The following is an 11,230-nucleotide window of genomic DNA, read 5'->3' on the forward strand; positions in this document are numbered from 1 at the left end:
AAGTTGGCAGTTGATTAAAGATGATAAACTATTTTATTTCAGACCACGAAAAATAGACTGCAGGATCATAGAAGACTTAAACGCAACCTGTGACTCCACTTGAAAAACTTAAACCATATTAGTGGATGGATAAAATTTAGCTACAAAATTGGTTGTAGCTTATGACTACAACCTTACTTAGCATCTTTCTATTGGATGTGAATTTTGACAAATCTACTATTAGATTACATTTTCAACTTATACCCTCCATGCTTGCAAAATTTCTAGAAAATTAAAGATCAATAGTTATGTCATCAATAAATTGTTTAAATTGTATATTTTTGTAGTTTAAAATTATACATAAAATATAAGTTTATAAACCATATAATAAATAATATATGATTGACACAAAATTTGATATATATTAAAGTGTAAAGAACATATAATTCAACTGTTAAATTTTTAAAATATGTAATAATGTTGATTTTATTAAACTTTGTTCTTAGTGGATTACTCTTTTACTTTTTTTTTTTTTTCCAAGAAGAGAGTTTTAATTAGAATGTAAGATGAATTTTCCGTAAGTATTGTCTCATATTAAGTTCTAGTTGATATTAGTTGTTTTATCTTGTGAATCAAAACTTTGAATTCTCTACATGTGTGTGTCTATATATATATATATATATATATATATATATAAGGAAAAATCATGTTATACGTTATATAGCTTCACGTTTTGAGTCATGAAATACATCATTGTGAATAAAACACTGTGTAACAAGCACAGACCATATACATAAATTGTGCCAACTTTTTCTTTCCAATCACTTTTTTTTTTTTTTTTTTGGTTTTCATGAGGAAATTTCCAATGACTTTTCGGAAGCTTATATAATAATATAATATGGTACTTGAATGGCATTGCACAATCTATGAATGCTTCCAAATACAGATTCGTCTTTGCTTTCGGCAAGCTAATTGTTGCGCAGACATGATGGCAAGGAAGGGAGCTGAACAGCAATTAGATTATTGTGCTTTTAGTAGTCCGCCTGTGAACGTTTAGAAATCTTTAGGAAAGACTTGGATGGCATGTACTGTAATAGGCTCTGTCCTGAGGGAGCTGTGCGTGTTTAGTTTGTTTTAATGAATCATCTTTTAACCCAAAAAAAAGAAAAAAGAAAAAAAAGAATGGTTCCAAATACTTATTGACATTTATATTAGGATTATCAACATTGTGTCCTCACTCAGATTCAATGTCAACGATAAATAAAGAGAAAAGAGAAGTAATAGTGTAATACACATATACATGAAAGAGATTGGGAAGAAAGAATCCCTTTCATTGCGATATAGCATTGGTTGTTGAATAAATATACATATAGAACGTTGTGCATGGATATCAAATTGGATTTTTCACTAGATTAACGTAATTAGCGTGGTACTAAATTTGTCATTAGGCTTGAAGTTTTTTTTTTTGGTTAAATTTCTAATTTAATTCTCCAATTACATGATAAAGTTTAATGTGATCCCTTAACTAAATGTGTCAATTTATTTCTCAATTTCTAAAATTCGGTCATTTTCATTGTTAATTCCCTTCTTCATTTAAATTTTATCAGATTTAATAGTTAAAATTGGCTTGATTTTAACAATTTTACACTTTTTATAATAACCTTTTAACATCAACTCCGTTTGCTACAACTAAGTTGATAGAATTAATAGTTAAGAGACTAAATCAATAAATTTAATAGTTGGGAACTAAATTGACCTTTATCAATAATTGAATGACTAAAGCAATAATTTAACACTTTTTTTTTTGGAGTTATTTTACTTCAACCCAATTATGTGGTAATTAAAAAAATAGTTCATGCCTAGTTTGAGTCATGTGACTTTTATAATAAATTATGTGATTTATTTAAATAATACACATGAATAATGTTATAAATCATCATTTAAGAAGAAGGTAATAGTTTACATGATAAATGCTATGTAAAATGGAATTGTTTTATTTGTCATTATTACTAACAAATAAGACAGAGACTCATATAGCATTCATCCAATGAATACCACTTGTATTTGGTTTTTTGTTTTTTTGTTTTTGGTTTTTTTTAATATAATTTGATAGTTACAATAAAAGTAGAAGAGATTTAAACCCTAATGTTTCTATTGGAATAAACAAAAAGTTTTAGTTGACTAGTTGAATTTCAATATGCTTATCACACATGTTACATAATATAATTTATTATCTATCCCATTAAAATTAAACAATCATTCTATTAAAATAATAATAATAATAATAATAAAACAATTGCAAACAACCATCTCCATATGTAAAGAACTCTTGAAAAAAATCATACAATATGGTTACTTATATGCCAAATTTATCAATCTTTCCATCTTCTTTCTTCCAAATGACTATCTTTCAATATCTTTTTATTCATAAATATTAAGTTATTATAATATATGTATATATATTTGACAATATATAGTTTTTTTTTTTAATGCAAGATAGAAATTCTACTCTAACCTAATCTAAATGTATATATGTGTGAAGCTCCTCTTGAAGACTTGAACTCCGACCTTTACCCCCCACACCTCACAAACATTTATACTTGTAAGTGACCATCACACCAAGGTGTACGATGGTACAATATATAATTAATAATATATGTAGTTAGAATATTTTTATTCAATAATTTATCTTAAAGAAAGCATGACTAATGAAACGAATGCCTTAAGAAAAGAAAAAGATAGTAATAAATGAAATGAATGAAAGATAACATGTTTTCAGACAATAATTATTTAAATACAAATATAATTTTTTTTTTAATTTATAGTAATTTTTTAAATAAATAATTTATCATTTTATAAGAATATAATTACCACACTACATAATCGCCATTATGTCATCAAGGGTGTTATTAGTAAATTATTGCAACAAAAGCTGTGAAAGGTATCGAATATATTGGATATATGTCACACATATTCCCTTTCATAGCATGAATTTTATAGCTATATAAAATTCATATATTATAAAGAGATGAAACACACACACACATAAGTTTTGCCTTAAAATAATTATTGTTATTTTTATTATTGTTGTTATTGATTTTATTATTTTTTTAGAAAGGAATCCTGGAAGTAGCAAAACAAGCGCACACACGGCACACCTGGGCTGACCAAATGCTATAATGCGCACCCACAGAACAGCGCATCTTAGCATCTCACTTTCATGAAAATTGCTTCCATTACAAAACTCAGAAGTCCAAAGGTGTTGATTTGACGAACTTAACCAAAAAATAAACAATGTATATAGGAGCATAATTTTTTTTTAAAAAAATTAAAAGATAAAGAAAAAAAAAATTCAAATCCCAAAATACTTTTTAAATTCTCTCTTTGAAAAGTTCTCTCAAATCTTGAAAAGGGTCTCAGTTTTTCTGCCTCAATATCTCAAATTTCTCTGCTTTTGGTCTATTACTGTTGTGAGTTGTGACCCTTGATGGGTTTTCTCTAGGCATGTGCAGCTTTTGAGGTCTGGGCTTAAATGGGTTCAAGGTAAAATTTTATTTTATTATTATTATTATTTTTTTCTATCTGTGGGTTATTGTTGAATTTTTTGCTTATTGGGTGGCTAAAAAGATTGTTCTTTGTTGAAAATGAAATGGGTAATTATTGCTTTCTTGTTTTTTGCTCACTGATTGTTGAAAATTTTTAAATTTTGGGTTGTTGGTATTCTTTTTTTTAAGGTTTACAAATTTAAAATATTTGCAGTACTTGTTACCTACTTGATAACTGATGTTTAAACATGGATGGAAACTGTTTCTCAAATTCTCTCTCTCTCTCTCTCAAAATTTCATCATTTTATCTATTTATTGTCCTGCTGGTTTTTATTGTATGTTCTGGATATTATGGCACGGTCAACTGGCAGCTTATGCTAAAGCTCTGTTTGGTAGATGAGAACTTGGATTATTAGAAAGAGATCTTTGAATCTTTAAGTAGGCATCCCAATCCTCCTCCCTCACCAGACATCCTTTGGCTGGCAACAATAGAGTTGTGGTTGTTGTGAAATTGATTGTCTAAAATAAGTCAAGATGAATATTTGAAGTATCTAAGTCTTGTTTGCAGTATATGATCGTTTTAATGCTAACATAAATGTTTAACTTGTGAATTAGATGTTTAACTATGACCAGACTGTTAGATTAGTGTTCATGAATTAGAAGTTGTAAATAGCCTTCCGTAATCCATTCTTTAATAGTTAAAAAAGGGTGTTTATTTCTAGTAATCTTTTAGTATAACAAAAATAAATGTTCGAAATCCCGGTTTAATCACATGTTTGATTAGAAAGAATCATATAACTTTTTGGTAAGACGGGCGGGGTTATTCATTTGCAGGATAGGGGCTGGTGATAGTAGTGAGGCTAATGAGATTGATTGTGTTTTTGTTAGAACTGTATCCAATCTGTTTGTTGCTTGTTTAAGCATTCATTCTTCTTGGGTGATTTGTGGGTATTTATTTGTCCTCTTGCAGGATTATTTGGAAGAAGTTAGTTATTAACTTTGATACTATTATTGTTGTTACTGGTTGGAAAATACTTGTGGCAAGATATGGCATATAGAATGGCTTGATTAGATGTAATTGCCATTTTCAGCGACCGACTATGGACATTTCATAGCTCCTTAACTATTTTCAAATATATACCATGTTATATTACATTTTCTGGTGCTATTCCTTGATTCTGTGAGATTCACAGTTCCCACTGGGATATCAAAGATGCCTAGGTCCATGTTTTGATGTTCAAGACCTGTGTCGTTAGGAGCTTCTCTAGATTCTTCTGATCCTGTTTCTGAAAGAAGTCTCAAGGAAGACATAAGTAAGGTTTAGCGAAGGGCGAATGAAGCCTCAAATATCATGAGTCAAAGGGTGTGCTAAATAAGTTTTCCTGTCCATTAGGAAGAGCAGATAACAGGTGTGCTTTGCTCAATTAAGTGTGACTGTATTGTACTCGATGCTTTCTCAATGGAAGAAACGATAGATTCTATAATTTTTCTCCCAATCCTTTTTATTTATTTATTTTTTCATTTTTTCTTTGTTTGGCCTGTAAGATTCATTGGGAGCCAAACCATATTTAATTTGTGTGTTTGAATTTATTTATTTATTTTTATTTGTCTATTCTCTTCTGCTCTGGGAACATTTAATAAAACTCAGTTTCATATGTTGGCCGATAACTGATATTCTCCCACTTTTGTATAGGTCACCAATTGCGATGAAGCCTTTTGAAAATAATGAAAATGACTTGGAAAATGGTTTCGACAAAGACACAGAGAAAACAACTCGAAGTACCAGGGTGACGAAAATACCAAATCAAGCCTTATTGTCTGGCCTTGCATATTGCATTTCCTCATGCAGCATGATATTGGTTAACAAGTTTGTTCTTTCCAGTTATGATTTTAATGCTGGTATATTCTTGATGCTGTACCAGGTAATTCAATGTAATTGGTGTTCCTTATATGAGATTGAGATTCTTGATTTTATTTTTTTTCCTTTTTAATTGATAATAATTTTGTTGGGGTTTACTCAATGCCGTTAAAATGACTTGGAAGCTGTTTTTGATATGGTATCTACCAAGTTGATGACACTTAAACATACTTCTGTGATGCAGAATTTTATTTCAGTTTTGATTGTGTCTACATTGAGTTTTCTAGGCATGATATCAACAGAACCACTAACATGGAGATTGGTTAAGGTCTGGTTACCTGTGAATTTTATTTTTGTTGGGATGCTCATTACAAGCATGTTTAGGTATGACATTTTTCCAGTTTGTGCTCATCTTCATACTGTTTTTGTAGTAACATGGACACCTTTTAATTCTATGATTTTTACAAGACTTTGTTCCTTAAATATGATTAATCTTTTGTGCAGTTTGAGATACATTAATGTTGCTATGGTCACTGTCCTGAAGAATGTTACCAATGTGATAACTGCTGTTGGTGAAATGTATCTGTTCAGTAAGCATCATGACAACAGAGTCTGGGCTGCTCTATTCCTAATGGTATGTTGAGCGCGGAATAAGACAATGAACTTCATGTTCTTTTTCTAGTTAGGTTCATTGCTTGCATCTAGTAGTGTATCAACCTTTTCGTCAATTTTATTTTTGTTGATTTTATGTTGCCCACATTTTCTCTCCCCCCCCCCCCCCCTCCCCCCTGTTTCTTATACATGTCTTAAACAGTTAAATTCATTTCAGATATATTATTTAAACTAGGGGATCAAATGTAACAATTGAGAGTTTATAGACTAAATTGTGATAGGCCGCCCAAACCACAAGGGATAAATTTGGGCTAAAATGAAATTGTTAGGGTTCCATCGAAAGTACCTCTATCAGTTTTATTAATAAAAACTTAAGGGGACAAAATTTAACAATTGAAAAAAACTTATGAGACTAAATTGGTATCGGGTCAAACCACAAAGGGGTAATTTGTTTGTCCATGTTAGAATTGTGTGGTTAAATGATTAAATTTACCATATTAATCATTTAACCTCACAATTATAACAGTCCAAAACGTGCACTATTTGTATATCTGGATGGGACTCAATTTAATCCAAACTTTAGTAGATCAAATGCAGCAGTTAAAAGTTTGTAGACTGAATTGTGACCGGAATGATTAAAATATGAATATGATAGCGGGCACCAAAGATTGGTCGGCCTGCAGAATAGGTTGTTCGTCTGAGGTTAACATGTTAATAGCTTTACATGGGTGACACATGTTTGAAAGGGTGCATTGCTTGTGCCAATGTGTCAATGTATATATGCGCGCAATGGTTATCAAGATGAACTCTGATTAATTCTGTGTTGGCTGATGTAAATTGGTACCAACTAAGCTTGTTCACTTTTAACTTATTGGGAATTCAAGGCCTTTATTACTGGATTTGCACTTCTATGAAGATTTTTATGCAGTAACTTTGCTTTTATACATTTTCATGAAATTACAAATGAATAAGTTTGAATTGGCTTTACCTGTGGCTTGTGCAGATCATTTCAGCAATTTCTGGAGGGATTACTGATCTATCTTTTCATGCTGTTGGCTACACATGGCAGCTTATTAATTGCTTCTTAACTGCATCATATTCTGTGAGTGCATAATTTGAACATCTGGATTATCCATAAGCCAGGCCTTTGTATGTTATTTATATTTAGTTCTTTTGCATCCATTACAGTCTTTTAGCATAATTTGGCATTTTGACATTTTTTTTATTGAGATTTCTCTTTTTCTTAGTAAAAAATTGAAAGTTGGGCATAAATATTTGTTGTTAGGCTTGCTATGCAGTACAAGGTTGAAAACTCTGGTCAATGGAACTAATTTCCAAATAGAGTAGTTGTCAGTGTCCTTCCCTCTCCCCCCCCCCCCCCCCCTGTGGCGGCGGATTCTTGTTCTTATGTTGGTCTGAGTCTATTCTCTTACAAGACAACTTTTAAATCTTTGGAGGACTATCATGAGCTTTTTTTGTGGCTAAGAAAATGGGGGATGCATTCCCAATATGGTAAAAACCTTTGATGTTAATGAGTACTATGAACCATAAGTTACGTAAAGCTTATGAAAAGATAGTGATATGTTGAAAGTGTATGTATAACTTAAGTAGGCATCTTTTTATGGAGTGAATATATGTGCAATAATTATAATTTACTCAGTTGCATAAAGGAATTTCTAGTGGTCATACACTGTTGTAGAATTTTGTTAGTTACACTCAAAACTTCAAGTTTGAGGTGCAAACATTAGACACTTGGTTCAACAAGACTCCCATAGGTGCACTGGGTTCTTGTATTTCCATTTGGATTGGAGAGTGGTTCCCCATTTGTTACTCCTCCTGTCCCATTATGCTGGTCCTTCTTTCCCTTTTTTTGTAAAATCTATTATAATTGTCTATTTGAAATACTTAATAGAATAAAATGATAATAATAACAGATAGTCCTTCTAGTATTAAAACGCATAACAACAAAGGCAAATTCAAAATAGAAAAAAGTAGTGATGTTTTCTTAAAAAGTAGGAAATTGTATAGAGGAACAACATATTGGACGGAGAGAGTTAGTTGAGTTAATGTGCGCATTTGTTTACCAGCTCTCACAACATTACTTGTTATATTTTAGTTTAAGTTTAAAATGTAGCTGATGTATTATCATCTTTCTTTGTGCAGTTGACTCTACGTAGGGTCATGGATACAGCAAAACAGGTTACTAAATCTGGAAACTTGAACGAGTTTTCAATGGTCTTGCTCAATAACACCCTATCCTTGCCTTTAGGGATTCTTCTAATTTTTGTTTTCAATGAGGTGGATTATCTCTTCAAAACGTGAGTTTTTTTTTTTTTTTTTTTTTTGGGAAATTATTTCTTTAGTAATAGTAGTATATAGCTAATATACCATGTCATCTGTGCTATAATAATTGGTATTGTGATTTTGATGTATAGAATTTATCTTTTCTATTAATAATTATAGATGTTCAGTGTTTGCATAAGTTGATATTGTAGTGTCTTTGAACTTCAAACAAACTTTGTATGACGTAATGATTCATTTTAAAGCAGATACATCATATTTATTGGAAGCAATTTCTTCTCTTGTATACTAGATTCTGGCTATGGAGCTAAATTTTCTTTACTACAATTATCACATTTGGTCGATATAATCATCCATGTAATCTAAAATTTGTTTAGATCCTGTTGGATATAAGTAGAAATGAGGAAATTCCTTCATGGCTATCAGCCTATCCCAAAGGGACTCAAATGCTATAGTATGACTGGCCATTTTTAGTTTTTATGAGATTAGTAAAGGTTAACTAGAAGCTCAATGGTATGTTCTGGCTATTGCAAGATTAATTTGAAATCTTGCACCCAAGATTGGCTCCTTTTCCATTCCCAACCGTTATTTGCTAAATTCTGAAATATTCCTGGTTATAGAATGGATACTGTCCGGTAAAATTCTCCCACAATAGAGAAATCCTGCATATGGTAATCAAAAGTATCATAATAGTTTTCCCTGCTTATCTGTCCTTCTTGTCCTGGTCATTCATTCCCTTGTTCTTTCTCCCTTTTTATGTACTCTTCCTTATGTCTTCCTTTCTTCAACACTGGTTCTTTTGAGAGTGAAAGATTTCTTCTTTTTCTCCTCTTTTTTTACTCTTTCTTGTTTGTATAATATGCTTGGTTTAAATGAGAAACCATTTTGCAAGAGTTCCAGTAATTTATCCTATTGCATTGAAATTTTATTCCGATTCCTGTTTACTACTTGTGATCAGATCACATTACATCGTACTCACTAACACTCCCAATGAGACCCTGTCCCATCTCCATCCATCTTTCTTGCTAGAGTTTATTAATTTCATTCAAATGGCTGCTTTCTACACAAGATAGAGATTGTTTCACTACTCCAGATTTTGTATCAAAAGATCTCCCACTCAGGACAAACTATTTCATTTTTACAATGACAGCTAGCTATATGATCATTTTTCTTCTGTACTGATGAGTATGCTTTTATATCAGTCTTCTAAAACATGGATCTAATTATCAAACTTGATTACATTAATTAATATTGTAACCTATAAAAAAAAATACATTAATTAATATTGTATACAAGTATTGTAACTTGCAAATAACATGTCTACAATTCTTTTAACGATATGTTATCATAACTTAACTGTGGATATAAGTTTTCTGACAGTATGCCAAGAAAACTGATTTTCTTTTATCAAAATTGTCTTCAATCTTTTGGATCTTGGATTGAATTGGCAGGCCACTTTTGAGATTGCCAACCTTCTGGCTGGTAATGACATTGAGTGGATTTTTGGGACTGGCAATCAGCTTCACTTCTATGTGGTTTCTTCATCAAACTGGGGCTACAACATACAGGTGAGATAAGAATACTTACTTACCTCCAAAAAGAAGAAGCCAATATGTTACTTTTGGGGTAGGATCCTTTTTTTTTTCCTAATTGAGAATCAGATGACCCCAACTTTGAGAATGAACGTAGTATCGGGTTAGAACTTTTATTTGCCATTATTATTATCGTTTTTATTTATTTATAACTTCTCCTTAGTGAACAAGGTTCAAATAAAATAGAGCTCATGTTTGGTAAGAGTTGAAGCTTTGTGCAAACTGGCCACCCAATTACAAACCATTGGCATATGATAAATGCTTACATTGGGTTGATATGGGTTTAAAAGTTCAGTGTTGGATGGGGCTGATTCAGTTGGGCTGGTCTTATGCCATTAGGAACCATTTGTATCAAGTCAAATGAGGTTTGACTGAAAATTTTACAAATCTGTTTTTTTTTCCTCAAAAATTAATCATCGGTTTACTTTGCTTAAACCATCGTGCTTATCTTAGATAAGACCATATTAGTGATCAATCACACTTAAGTACATCTCTAATCACTGAACTGCGTCCTGCAGCCTTGTGGGTTCGTTAAATAAGATCCCTCTGTCTGTTGCTGGCATCCTCCTTTTCAAAGTTCCTACCAGCTTGGAGAACTCCGCAAGCATATTCTTTGGTAAGTTCTATCCTTATCATTGACTTCTTCCACAAACAAGAAACAAAACTTTGAATTTGTAGTTTTAGCATTACCAACACATTTTTTCACTCTGTAGGTCTTTTGGCTGGAGTATTCTTTGCTAGGGCCAAAATGCGTGAGAGATCTCAAACCTAAAAGGCAGTGAAAGTTATGGTTCTTTACATGATAACCAACTTTTGCACTCTCGTGTAAACTGCATCTGACTGCTTGACTATGCCATGAAGTTGTCACGAATAGTCAGTCAAGAAGTGTTGTATGAAAAGTATGTAGAAGGAGTGAAGATCTTGGCCCGTTTACAAGTGCTTTCCTCTTGAATTTCCTTCTAACAAAGGAGAGCAGCCTTCTATTGGAATGGATTGAGTGTCTGGGTTTGTTTTACTGAGGGAAAATGCCATCACTAATTCCTTTTCAGATATGTATTGTGAAACGTAGCTCTTATCTTTACCCACATGTATCATTGTTGTATCTTATAGATTTTCACATTGTATTTGAAACCTTCATATCTACATAATGAATTAAACGAGCTGCTCAAGATAATGGTGAAAGTGGATTTTACTTCAACAAGTGAATGCAAACAAGCTTTTGGCTTGCATTTTGATAAAGAAATGTAATTGATTGATATAGTCGTACTTGAGAGTTGGGGCACTTGACATTTCCTATTCGGAGCCGCACGTATTTGAATGCCCCAAAATTAATTTGTTGCCAT

General features: G+C 31.8%; 1 protein-coding gene across 2 annotated transcripts; it reads left to right on the forward strand.

The window, feature by feature from the left end:
* The first annotated feature begins 3,141 nt into the window (after nt 1–3,141).
* Nucleotides 3,142–11,169, forward strand: LOC126703649 (GDP-mannose transporter GONST1). 2 transcript variants are annotated; one of them, XM_050402678.1, is made up of 10 exons: nt 3,142–3,522; nt 4,718–4,933; nt 5,218–5,446; nt 5,627–5,766; nt 5,887–6,016; nt 6,998–7,096; nt 8,158–8,312; nt 9,747–9,863; nt 10,406–10,503; nt 10,601–11,169. In XM_050402678.1, exons 3-10 carry the CDS (start codon nt 5,231–5,233, stop codon nt 10,657–10,659), a joined length of 1,014 nt encoding a protein of 337 aa, XP_050258635.1. In that variant the 5' UTR covers nt 3,142–3,522; nt 4,718–4,933; nt 5,218–5,230; the 3' UTR covers nt 10,660–11,169. The 2 variants fall into 2 exon arrangements, with proteins under 2 accessions (XP_050258635.1, XP_050258634.1); XM_050402677.1 differs by lacking the exon at nt 4,718–4,933 and having other exon boundaries at nt 3,144–3,522.
* Nucleotides 11,170–11,230: the final 61 nt, after the last annotated feature.

This window comes from Quercus robur, chromosome 10 (assembly GCF_932294415.1).
Source record: "Quercus robur chromosome 10, dhQueRobu3.1, whole genome shotgun sequence".
NCBI lineage: Eukaryota > Viridiplantae > Streptophyta > Magnoliopsida > Fagales > Fagaceae > Quercus > Quercus robur.

Bases quoted from the DNA above. Each gene is read 5' to 3' on its own strand.
- LOC126703649 (XM_050402677.1), top strand. The intron at 5,447-5,626 runs GTAATTCAATGT...TCTGTGATGCAG, and splicing joins TATTCTTGATGCTGTACCAG to AATTTTATTTCAGTTTTGAT. The intron at 9,864-10,405 runs GTGAGATAAGAA...TGCGTCCTGCAG, and splicing joins ACTGGGGCTACAACATACAG to CCTTGTGGGTTCGTTAAATA.